General features: G+C 34.8%; 1 protein-coding gene across 1 annotated transcript; it reads right to left on the minus strand.

Annotated features, from left to right (window-relative positions):
• Nucleotides 1-2,353: 2,353 nt before the first annotated feature.
• On the minus strand, nucleotides 2,354-13,231 carry LOC116883596 (prolactin-7A2). The gene is made up of 6 exons (XM_032884776.1): nucleotides 13,145-13,231; nucleotides 11,123-11,298; nucleotides 10,369-10,407; nucleotides 6,047-6,154; nucleotides 4,230-4,409; nucleotides 2,354-2,668 (listed from the first exon to the last, which is right to left on the minus strand). Exons 1-6 carry the CDS (start codon nucleotides 13,173-13,175, stop codon nucleotides 2,450-2,452), a joined length of 753 nt encoding a protein of 250 aa, XP_032740667.1. The 5' UTR covers nucleotides 13,176-13,231; the 3' UTR covers nucleotides 2,354-2,449.
• Nucleotides 13,232-13,471: the final 240 nt, after the last annotated feature.

Here is a 13,471-nt window from a genome sequence, read left to right on the forward strand (position 1 = left end):
TATTATCCTTTTTGGGCTAAATTTATGGAAGGATAATATGTAAATTTGGTTCTATCATGAAATACCTTGGTTTCTCCATCTATGTAATTGAAAGTGTTGCTTGATTTAGTAGCCTGGGCTGGCATTTGTGTTCTCTTAGGTTCATATGACATCTTTCCAGCTTCTAGCTTTCAAAGTCACTGTTGAAAAGTCTCATGTAAATTGTGATTGGTCTGCCTTTATGTGTTACTTGTTATTTTTCCCTTACTGATTTTAATATTCTTTCTTTGTTTTGAGTATTTGGTGTTTTGAATATTATGTGATAGGAGGGATTTCCCTTCTGGTCCAATCTCTTTGGAGTTTGGTAGGCTTCCTGTATATTTATGGGTATCTCTTTCTTTAGGTTAAGGGAGTTTTCTTCTGTAAATTTGTTGAAGATATTTACTGTCCATTTCAGTTGAGATCTTCATTCTCTTCTATATCTATAATTCTTAGGTTTGGTCTTTTCATTTTGTCCTGGATTTGTCTGATGTTTTGGGTTAGGAGCTTTTTGCATTTTACATTTTCTTTGAGTATTTTGGCAATGTTTTCTATATTGTCTTCTGTTCCTAAGATTCTCTCTTCAATCTTTGTATTCTGTTGGTGATGCTTGTATCTATGACACCTCATCTCTTTCCTAGGTTTTATATCTCCAGATTTGTCTCTCTTTATGATTTCTTTATTATTTCTATTTCCATTTTTAGATGCTGGAGTGATTTGTTCAGTTGCTTTACCTGTTTGGTTATGTTTTCTTGTAACGCTACTTTTTTACCTGTGTTCTCCTGTATTTCTTTAATGTAGTTACTTATGTCCTTATAGTCCTCCATCTTCATCATGTGATGTGATTTTAAATCCAATTCTTGCTTTTCTGGTGTGTTGGAATATCCAGTATTTGCTGTAGAGGGAGAACTGAGTTCTGATGATGCCAAGTAGTCTTGGTTTCTTTTACTTAGGATCTCATGCTTGCCCTTGCTATCTGGTTATCTCTAATGTTAGTTGATCTTGCTGTCTCTTACTGGATCGTGACCCTCCTGTGGGCCTGTGGGCCTATGGGCCTGTGGGCCTGTGTCTTAGGAGTGAAAGCATTATTGGCAGACCAGCTCTCTGCAGGTAAGTTTTGGGACTGAGAGCTCTGGGACAGCCCCATCTCTGGGCACAGATGGAGATCATAAGTGTCCTGTCCCAGGTCGCCCTGTTGCTCTTGAGCCCTATGAACTACCAGAGGGTCTCTCTTTGGACAGTCAGTAGAGAGAAAGTGGAGTCCTGCCTGTAGGCTTAGGAATGAGAGTGCTCCTCAGAGACCAGGTCTCTGATAGAAAGTTTTTATGTATTCTAAAATTTTAGTGCATAGTTTTACTGAATATAATGTTGTGGATTGACAATTATGACCTTTTGTGACATGGGCTACATCTTTCAAGACTCTGAAGTCTCTAAACGATCCTGTTAAATCATAAGTCAGTGTTATTCTAATTGACCTCTCTTTATAAGTTAGTTGATTTACCTCTCTTGAAGCATGTTGGGATATATTTGAGAGTTTCTGTGCTTATCACTATGCACTTCACAAAGGAAGGTCTATGATAATGCCTGAGAGCTTCTGCTAATATAGGAGTAATGGGAAGTTTGAGATTGAGAAATTTCTCTGGGTAGAAACAATTTTATTTGCCTGTGAGTACATGCATACATTTTAGTAATTGGTTAGAAATTATTTTGGGTTATTAAGATGTTGTATTTAGGTTAGTGCTGAAACTTTAAAGTCAAGTGTAGGCATTCACTAAGTCTTTCCGGAGCACATTGTGTGCCCAGCTGGTTGTACCTGGAAAGAATATAATGGCATGAGATGTTGTGATAATGTATGATGAACAGAGAAGATGGTCATGTACACAGGATGTAAATCCTGTCCAAATCTGAAGCTTGGGGAGGCATGAACATGGTTCATAAGACTAGATTGAAACACTGAGTATGGCACTGCAGGGACAAATTTGAAAAGTGTATTCAGTACATGCAACTTGTATATAAGGGGGAAATCTTACAAATTGAACCATAGAACGTGATGTTATTTGCCTGATAGACCTGATGGGTGGTTGACTATAGCATCAGGAAATAAGATAGGATCTGTCAAACTGAATGACTTTCTTTCAGTATCCCAATAGTCACACATACTTAATAACATGGAAATACTTTTAATTATGAATTTAGTATTTTATATTAATAAGTATATCAGCATTAATATTAATTTACTGTGAATCTGATGTAAGTGGCGGATTATCCATTTGTGTTTCCTAATTCTTAAAGCTACTAAACATTTAGTACTAAATGAATAAAAAATACTAACAAATTTTCTTTGTAAACTTTAACATATATATTTTTTTTCTTTTCAAAGACACCCATTATTCACAATTGTAAAATTAAGATTATTTAAAATGATTCGGTATCATGAAGAATCTTCACTATTGATGGATAAGCAAACGTTACTATTAACATTTACCGCACATTGCAATAGCTTGAAATAAAGTTCAATCGTTTGTAAATCTACACGTAAGCAATATGAAAATTTACAAAGAGCAAAAAAGCGAAGTTCTTCATCAGATGCCTTTAAGTCTTCAAGACCAGAAAAGATGGAGTGATCTACATTTTCTGTTGGCCCGAAAATCTAATGACCAAAATGAAAATCAGTCAGTTATTATTTATAGAACTTATTTTGCTTTTTCTTTTTTATTACATGTCGTTACATTTAGGGAAAAATAGACTGCGATATTTCTTGCAGACAGGTACCTGTTTTAGTATACCTGCCTGCAAGATGTATTGAGGCAATGATGATAAAGAATGTTGTAAGAATAACTATCTACTTTTTGATTTGATCTTGGCATCATTTCTTAGGATGGGACCCATACCTGACACTGCTAGTAACACCTAGAATCTAAGACTACCTATGTCATTGACGTAGAGTACAGTCTCCTATCATTCTCCTAAATTAGCATGAGAATATTGTGAGGTCCATAGATGAGAGTATAATTTAAACCTGAGGTTTCTTCTGACAGTACATAATAATTGACAAGGAAAGCAATAGCTGAGCAATGTGCTGTCAGTAGGATACTCTAGACCACTCATTCCTAAATAGGATGTCTTTAATACACCACCACTGCCTCCAAAACACCAATATCAACAAGAAAGAGAAGGTAAAAAAAAAACTTGTAAGAAACAGATCGTAGGTGAGTCAACAGGACCAGCATTTTCAACATAAAATAGGAATGATTCATGAATAAATTCACAGAGACTCTGACACCATTCACAAGACCAGCACAGATTCAATCCACACAACGTGCTAACACTGAGAATAAGAAGTTGACGTAAAGTCCTATCCTTAACTAAAAAGTTATTTGCAGTTAATACCAAAAGAAAATGGGCAGGAGAATCAGTTTTCTCCAAAAGAACATCATTGGGAATTTCAACCATACTCTGGGTCAGGCCTAAAAACCAGGAATCTACACAAAACATAGTCCCTGGGATTTTCTGTTTTGTGTGAGTGGATTGTTTGTCTTCATTGGATATTTTTGTCTCAATGCTTATCTTTTAGTTTGCTCCTCTGTTTTGGTTCCTATTTTTCCCTTTTGTTACATTTCTTGTTTTAAGGGGGTAAGTTGGAGGGAGGGAGAGAAAGAATTGGGTAGATAAAGAATATGAACAAAATACATTGTATTAAATGTATTTTTTTAAAAAAATTGAGAAAATTAAGAAAAGAAAACATGTTATCACAAAGAAAAATTAAACAATTTGAAACCCAATCAAAGGTATGTAGATTGTCACATGCCTAGCTTACACTATTATACATCTGTCAGTCACCTCCAAGTAAAATCAAGACTAGATAGAGTACACAGTTTCTAATATTTAATTGACTTCAGAGGAAATTTATCTTTTCACTACTGTGAGGATGGGGGATCAGGATTTGATACTTAAGCATAGACTTGTATTTGGTCATGGTACATAAGGAATGCTGATAAACAAGGAGCAAATGTGATAAGAGTCTAATAAAGGATTATTTCACTCTTATCATAGAAAGAGGTATTGTTCAAATTACTGTGAAAAGTTAAACTTTAATCTCCATGCTTTACATCTGAGAATGTCTGCAAGTGAAATGCTTCAAATTTTAACCTCCATTGCAGAAGTCACATAAATTACGATTAATAAATGTAATAGGAAAGAACATTACTCACCAAGGTAAGTATATTCTGGGTGTACTCGAAAAGCTCAGCAAGTTTTCTTTCAGTGGCTTGGGCTAATGAAATGACATCATCATGCATTCCTGGAATACTTCGGAGTATGGTCAGTAGATTTTTAGAAGTTTCGTTCCAACCCCACATTCTACTGAGGATCAGCTTTGGAAAGTCGTTAAACTGAGCAGCCACATTTTATCAATTACAATAAGATAAGTAAAATAAAAAAGGATTAGTTAGTTTTGGTTTTCTAAGAGACAGACTGAAATAAATGTCCATTTGCTATTTTTCATGGGAAAGCAGAAAGTTTTCGGGAATAAAAATATTTTAGACTAATTAAGTAAAATAAAACCTGTAATTTACCATCATAAAACAGATTATGTAGATAAATATTATTTCAAATTATTATTTTATTGATTGATATTACTTTACTTTCCACAGGCAATTCCACCATCAGACCGTCCTGTGATCTCTTAATTTTTTTTTTTTATCCTGGGGAGATCAAGAATTTGCTCAGGCTTAGTAGATGTTTTGCTTCAGGAAAAATAGATACCCACTGTGTAAATGACAAAACAAACATTTAACTTCATTTACATTCACCACACAGATGAACTATATTGTTCACAGTCTTACTTATTTTTTCAGTTATCTTAGAATATTAATAAATATATTCCATAAAGTCAACTTGTTATTGATAAGTGTGGATTCCTCAGTCTAGGGCCCACCCTCTTCTTGCCTCTAATAGAGTAAAACATTTGTTGGAACATATAAACTAAGCACAACGTAACAATGAAATGTCATTGTATTTAGTAACAGCATGAATATAAATAAGAATGCAATTTTGACTTTGCCATGCAAAATCCAGGACCTTACATGAAATTTATTCCTGATTGAAAATGCTTTATGTGCTGATATCTCTAGCTATCAGAGAGACAGTGAAATAAATTCTGTGGAAATCATTGTGATGGAAATAAGGAAAATACATGTTGGAAAAAGCCAGTTTCAAAGGTCTGGCAATATGGTCTCCAAGGACCATCACTACACATGAATAAGAATGAGGACTTGAGTTGTATGGAGCCCAAATACTTGGTCTGATGGAAGATACAAATTCCGTAAATCCCTTCAATGTCTCATTCCCCTTGCTTCTACTAGCTTCTGTGAGTGGCAATCACAGCAATGTCAATAAAATACATTGCAGAGTGACTAGATAGTATATATGCAGAAATATTTTCTTCCTCCCCTTTGTCTAACTATTATTACAAGATGTTTAAATCAGTTTATTTGGTGATAAGAATCATAAGGAAAGATGACAACAATTATAATTGGGGCTGCACTGATATGTAGACCTCCTCATTAAAACTGAGGGCAAAGCTTATTCTCAGGAGTATTGCACAGTGCTTATAAGCACTCCCTTCTTCAGATGCTTTCAGGTAAGACATAGATGAAAGCTCAGAAGTCATGCAGGCTTGAATAGATAAGAAGCACAAGTAGAGGAAGAAGAGTCTTCAAAATCAAGAAAACTGGTGATGGTAGACAGTGAGTGACATTTGCCTTTATTAAGAAAGGTCTAATAGTGAGATATCATTAAACTAAAAGCTTCCTAATGGACTATTTAAGGACATGTTACAATAATACTTAACATTTCCTTTGTTTATGAAATCAATAACATGGATTGTCTTTGTTCATTATTACTCCATTTCCCTGTAGGTATGATTTCCATATCTCTTATATATACTTATGAAAACCTGCCACATGACAAAGCAATGTTAGTCTACTGCTTCAGCTGTTTAGAAAAAATATTCAAAGTAAAAACTCACAGGGATCTGTTGAGCTTCATCCAGGTTTTCTGGAGTTTTGATGGAATAATTGTGGCAGCAAGTGAGAGCCTTGACCACGAACTCCATATCCTCAATAAACTCAAGCATCTCCATAAATCAAAATTAGCATTCAGTTAATTGAAATAGAGAAATATAAGTCAGTGAAATTTTAAGGATATTAATGTACTTATTGGACACATGCTTTATAAAAATGAAATCTAAGCTTAAAGACTTAACAACATAAACATGTTGAAACCTCTTAATTGGTTTGAAACCTCATTTTATCTGTCATATAAATGTCCATCCCCTATCCTGTTCTTTCTTTACTATGCTTTTTTTGACTCTCTTTTTTTTCTTATTTTCCTTAAGTTTCTTTCTAATACTGAACAGAAGAATTAAAATAACAAAGATAGACAATCTGAAGTGTCTTAGGGATTATTTTTTCTAGATACCATGTCCATTATTATGGTATTTTGTATCTATATACATTAACTTCTTGTTTCCTCTTTGTTCTAATGATGCATATATTTCACCTAGGCATTTCACAAATATATGGCTTCTTCCTGTTATAAAAAATGTAAACATCTGTAACATCCAGGGTTAATCATGAATCGTGACTGACAAGGTGTCATGTTTGATAAAATTAGATAAGGCAAACTGAACATTTTTAGGAAATAGTAGGCAATGAAAATAAAAAGCAACAAAATGTTAATTAATCTTTCCATTTTGATCAATAGATGTTATAAATATTATACTTTAAATATACTATTAACAAGTTATTATTTAATACTGATAATCAGCTACTGTGTAGATGTTAAATGTGTTTCCAGGAATCTTAGAAATTTGAAAGGGGGTCAGTAGGGAATGAGGAAAGAGCAACCAATTTGAAAGACAATAATAACACATTTGGGGCAAATGGAGAGGCACATTCTCTTGATGCCCACGGTTTTACTGAAGCTTTACATTTTTCTCCTTTATGCTGACTGACCTTGAAGAGATAACATGCAGTCATGAGGAAAAGGGTATCTATTTTTACTTATCAACCCCCCCCCCACTGAATGACTCCAGCACTGGAGAGCTATAAAAGAATTTTAAGTAATAGGGTTCCTGAAAATAAATTAGTACTTTTCTTCCCTCTCGATATGGTTTCCATTTGGATTGCTTTTTTTCCCTACACACAACTGACTACCATGTTGTTCAGCCTTCTAGGGCATCTGCAGTGAACTAAGTGAAAAATGCCAAAGTTTTCTGTCTCTTTTAAAGCTACAGTCAGATATAGGAGATCTTCCTTAGTCACAGTGGTTACACTTAGAGTTGAAAATTGTAATTTTAAATTAAAAAGTAAATAAAGTAATAGAAAATTGGGAACATCATTCTTCCCAAGCTTCCCCATTCACTCTTTACTTCCAGCGGCTTTCTTGTATTATACTACTGAATGAAAGATCATAACACACCTGGGAATGTGTTACTTGACAATTGGTCTTTAGTGCTTTCTCTTGTAAATTTAAGTGACACTATTAGCATGAAGGCTTTTGAAGTAAGGGAAAATAGAAATGAATAAGATACTTACAAATATGTAATAGTATCCTGATGCTGAATTGAGATGAATCAGGATGAGAGGAGTGGCAAAAAATTAATGAGTAAAGGGTCATCACAACTGCGTTTGTTTTGTGGAGACATTCTCTGTGTTCGAATACAAGTAATAAAATCATGTCTATTCTCACTTTCCTGACACTAACTGGCATGGAACAGAGCACTTACAGTTCTCAGGAAAACAGAACCTGTTTCTGTTATAATCCCAACTTCTCAGTGAATAAACTTCTGCGCCAGAATCCTTTAAACATATTTAAATATGACAGAAGTATTTAGGGCTCTATAAGAAGCTAATATGGTGTTGCTGCTGTTTTCCTTTCCCCTCCTGGATTATCACACTTTAGATTCAGTCCATTCATTCCTTCTGACTCACTGCAATGAACTCTCTATGGACTTCTCCAGTGTGCTAAGTAAAGATGTCAACAGAGACTGGCTCTGTAGAAGCAAAAATCATGGGATCATAATTCCTCCTGGGATACAACTATTACAACATTATGTTGCAAGCCAAAAGATTGTTTCTTAAGTAAACAACAATTAAAAAAAATAAGGACCTACAGATTATTCTATTTCTTGCAAGCCAGTGATTTCATGAAGCTGTCCTGTGCTTGTTCTGCTTTTTAATGCTTGGCATTTTCTTTTACGTGTGGATGAGTATCCCTTAAAACTGGTATTTATTTTTTATTGGTATATTTTATTTGCATTTCAAATGTTAGTTCCTTTCCCAGTTTCCCATCCATAAGACCCCTATCCCATCCTCATCTGCCTACTTTTATAAGGGTGTGCCCTTTCCCAAATCACCCTGCTTCCCACCTCCCCACCCTGATATTCCCCTACACTGGAGTATCCAGTCTTGTGAGGTCCAAGGGTTTTTCCTCCCATTGGTGCCCAACAAGGCCATCCTCTCTTACATATGTAGCTGGAGCCATGGGTCTGTCTATGTGTACTATTTGGGTAGTGGTTTAGTCCCTGGGAACTCTGTTTGGTTGGTATTGTTGTTCTCATGCAGTTGCAAGCCCCTTAAGCTCCTTTAATCCTTTCTCTAACTCCTCCAATGGAGACCCCATTCTCAGTTCAATGGTTTGAGGCTAGCATTCACCTCTGTATTTGTCATGCTCTGGTTGAGCCTCTCAGAAGATAGCTAAATCAGGCTCCTGTCAGCATTCATTTCTTAGATTCATTAATATTGTCTAGTTATGTTGGCTGTATATATATTTGGGCTGGATGCCCAGGTGGGGCAGGCTTTGAATAGCCATTCATTCTGTCTCTGCTCCAAACATTGTCTGTATATCTCCTCCTAGGAATACTTTTGTTCCCCCTTTTATGAAGGACTAAGGCATCTGCAATTTGATTGTCCTTCTTGAGCTTCATGTGGCCTATAGATTTTATCTTGGAGAATTCAAGCTTTGGGGCTAATATCTACTTATCAGTGAGTGCATACCATGTGTGCTTTCCTTGTGTTTGACTTACCTCATTTGAAATGATATTTTTTAGTTCTATCCATGCCTATAAATTTCAAAAAGTCATTGATTTTGATAGCTGAATAGTATTCTATTGTGTAAATCTAAAATATTTTCTGTATCCACTCTTCTGTTGAAGGGCATCTGGGTTCTTTCCAATTTTTGTCTATTATAGATAAGGGTGCTATGAACATAGTGAAGTATGTATCTTTTTTGTATGTTGGAGCATCATTTGGGTATATGCCCAGGAATAGTGTAGCTGAGTCCTCAGGTACTACAATGTCTGATTATCTATGGAACCTCCAGACTGATCTCCAGAGTGGTTGTACAAGTTTGCAATCCTACCAACAATGGAAGAGTGTTTCTCTTTCTCTACATCCTTACCAGCATCTGCTGTAACCTTTTTTTTTTTTTTTTATCTTAACCATTCTGACTGGTGCAGGTAGAATCTCAGGGTTGTTTTGATTTACATTTCCCTGATTACTAAGGACGTTGATCATTCCTTTAGGTACTTCTCAAACATTCAATATTCCTCTGCAGAGAATTCTTTGTTTAGCTGTCTATCTCATTTTTAATAGGGTTATTTGGCTCTCTGGAGTCTAACTTCTTGAGTTCTTTGTATATTTTAGATATTAGCTATCTATCAGATATAAGATTGGTAATGATCTTTTCCCAATCTCTTGGTTGCCATTTGTCCTAATGACAGTGTCCTTTGCCTTACAGAATCTTTGCAGTTTTATGAGCTTCAATTGTCAATTCTTGATCTTAGAGAATAATCCATTGGTATTTTGTTCAAAAAATTTACCCAGTGCCCATGTGTTCAAGGCTCTTTCCCACTTTTTCTTCTATTAGTTTGAGTGTATCTAGTTTTCTGCAGAGGTCCTTGATCCACTTGGACTTGAGCTTTGTATTGGATCCTAAGAATGGATCAATTTGCATTCTTCTACATGCTGACCTCCAGTTGAACCAGCACCATTTGTTGAAAATGCTATCTTTTTTCCACTGGATGGTTTTAGCTCCTTTGTCAAAGATCAAGTGACCATAGGTGTATGGGTTCATTTCTGGGTCTTCAATGCTATTCTATTGATCTACCTGCCTGTCTCTGTACTGATACCATACAGTTTTTATCATTATTGCTGTGTAATACAGCTTGGGGTGAAGGATGGTGATTCCCCCAGAAGTTCTTTAATTTTTTTCAATGCTAAATTCAAGCAAAATCATTAACATGTGGAGGTTTTGGGAGAAAATGATGCACATTAGAGGACTACTTACATGATTGTTGTGCAATTTTTCAGAGACTTCGTTGACTGCCTGATACAGGATAAGGGAAAAAACAGAAAAACTAATGAGTTAAATCTTGACATCAATTAATATTTATTGCAAAAATAGACACATCCTCTGGGTGCCTAGTCATGAACAAATTCCTCATGTATCAATTTGTCCTTCATATGTACTGACGCTGAACCAAGAACAGGTAGCACTTTGAAACAGAGAACCTCTTCCTGTTCTAAATAAGCCTTACAATAAAATAAAAGTATTTCTTTGTACCTATTTAAACAATGACTCTGAGTGTTGAAACATTTGCTTGCTTTCTCACTTGTCATATCACTGTTTAAATTAGTTTCATTCATTCCATGTGTCTCACTGCAATACATTTCCACTCTATTTAATGTGCTGCTTTGCATTAAACAAACATGTTGACAGAGATGTTAATAAAGTAAGGATGCCAGAGCTCTTCCCCATCTGTATCTAATAGATTTTTATGCCACAAATGTAAATTTAGGAAAATTTATAAATAACTAGGAGAAAATTCCAAGACTCGTTGATTTCTTCCAAAATCTTTGCTTTTCCATGAAACTTATCCCCTTTCTTTTTACTTCACTTTTCAATAGCTGATGCTTTAATTTTTATTAAAACTGCATTTTTAAAGATTTGCTGATGATAGCTGTAAATGTAGATGTAGTACAGAACAATTTGACTGGAAGATCACTTTTTGAAATAGACCAGAAATAAAAGAAGTACTTACATACGTCCTGAGAAATTCTATATCAAGGTCCCTGATATCCTGAGACAGTCTTGTGGCAGTATCAAACAGGCCCTCGGTGAATAGTAGATCGCCATCAGTCTCATTGCTATTCAAATTTCCAGAGGACACATTCTCCCATAAAAGGACGTTGGACACCACCATCAGAAGAAGTGTCCCTGATAATAGAAACAAGAGCCTTTCCAATCCATTTATACAAAATTATCAAAAGAAGTTTTATTATCTCTGCCCTGTGTCTGTCCCTATATTATTTGATATTGTGTTTCAGTGATAGGGAATAGAATGCTTCACTATGAAATGTAATTCAATTGTTTCATTTACATAAGTATATGGTGTTAGAATTTGGTGACATCCCACATTTTGGGATAAGTACCATAATAATTCTAAAATTATCATACAATTGCAGATCAAATTAATTGTCTGTTAGTTCAATATTATAAGAATTTGTGTTTTCAGTTATCACTTCCACCAAAATATCATTTTCTTTAATTTTTGAAATTAATATAATTACATCATTTTTCCCTTCCCCTCCCTCCTCCCAACACTGCCATATACCTCTCCTTTCTCTCTTTTTTTAAAATCATGTTCTTACTTTCTCATTAATTCTTATGTACATTTTGTATACATGCATCATTATTCTCAAATATATGGGTACTTGTATGTAAGAGTTTCAGAGAAGACCATTGGCTGTTAGATAATCAATTGGTGTGCTTTCCCCAGTGGAAGACTGTGTCTCTCATTCTAATCACATGTTAGTTGCCTGAAATTATTTGTGTATAGGTAAGGCCTCCATGGGGCCTCCACGTTAGCATATCTATTGACATTGGTTTTCAGCTCTTGTTTAAGCAATCAAGTTGATAAGACTTCGTAAGTGTAGCTTGTGATAGTTCTAAGAGGCACAGTCTCAGAGCAAAGTTCCTTTTCCCACATGTAACACCCAGAGATCATAGGGAAGAGAAACATCAGATTTCAAAACTCAATGTGAAATATGCAATATTAATGAGTATTGCATGATATGTTTTTCAGTATTGTGTTAGTTATATGTCTATAGAACTGACCAATTTTTCTTAACTAAAAATTGGTACATTCTTCTTTGAGGAAGACCATGTCTTACTGTACAACTAAATTTTGAAAAATCATGGTGCTTTCACAAATTTATTATATGAACAGTAGATATACATGTATACAGCAAGTACATGTACAGTCCTACTATTTATGATCTAAAAGATATTCACAGTTTAAACTTAATGCAAGGAACTAATCTTACTAGATTTTTAGTTTTTAATCTCAAAAATCAATTGGTGTTGATAATAATTCATTTACTTAGAGATTTTTTCAAGAAGAGAAGGTAAATATTATATAAACTCATTTTTGGAATTTTTTGGAAAATATTTTGAATGGATAACAACTCCAAAACTGTATAGTTAGATGTATGTCTGTTACTCTTGTGTACTATGTCACAACATTAGACAATATGATTAAGTTCATTCAAGTCAGCCATCTAATAGCAGAAACCAAGGAAACAGAACATTCTTCCTTCTTCCCCTATAGTAAGTATAAATTTAATACCCAATCTCTTTTTATCTCATTCCAATAAATTGCCCTATATTCTGCAATTTAGCTTTTGCTATGATCATTTTGTGTCCTGGTGATCTGAGGACACATAAACAATACATTTGTTCTTACTGCCAGACAGTGATACACTTCCTCTTAGTATGTAGGTTATTTAAGAATATTTACAATGTCTCTAGACATTTCAACATGTGTCCAAGAAGGAAGACTCCTTTTAAGAATCAATGATCCAAGTATTTGTGGTGTATTTGTTTTCTAGAGTAGTAATTAGAAACAACTTCTCAACTTTATCCACTTTTACTTACCTGACCAGGAGTGAATAACAGTCAGTTCATGTCATAAAGAGCAAAAGTGACAGAAAAAATGTCTTCTAAAAAATCATATACGTTAGTGAATTGGCTTAGCTTGCTTAGAAGAGCATGAGATACTCACAGGGGCGTGGTCGAGAAAAAGACAGTTGCATCTCTGAAGGGTCCTGGTACAGGTTGTCTGCTTCACACAGTCTCACATTCAGTAAATATCCCACTTCCTATATAGGCCATTGAAATATCCCTAGGGCCACACACTGCTAGGAGGCAAGAAGAAGTAAAGTTAGGAATAAAGCTGACTAACCTATGACTCTTCAACTTTAGTCAGTGCTAACAACCTCGTGATCATGATGAATCAAGAAGTCAACATATCCCTTTTAGCTTATTTCAAGAATATAACAGGCATGCTAATTAAGTTGCCAATTGCTATATCAATCTCTACTTGATAAAG

This window comes from Rattus rattus, chromosome 14, assembly GCF_011064425.1.
Source record: "Rattus rattus isolate New Zealand chromosome 14, Rrattus_CSIRO_v1, whole genome shotgun sequence".
In the NCBI taxonomy this organism is placed as follows: Eukaryota; Metazoa; Chordata; class Mammalia; order Rodentia; family Muridae; genus Rattus; species Rattus rattus.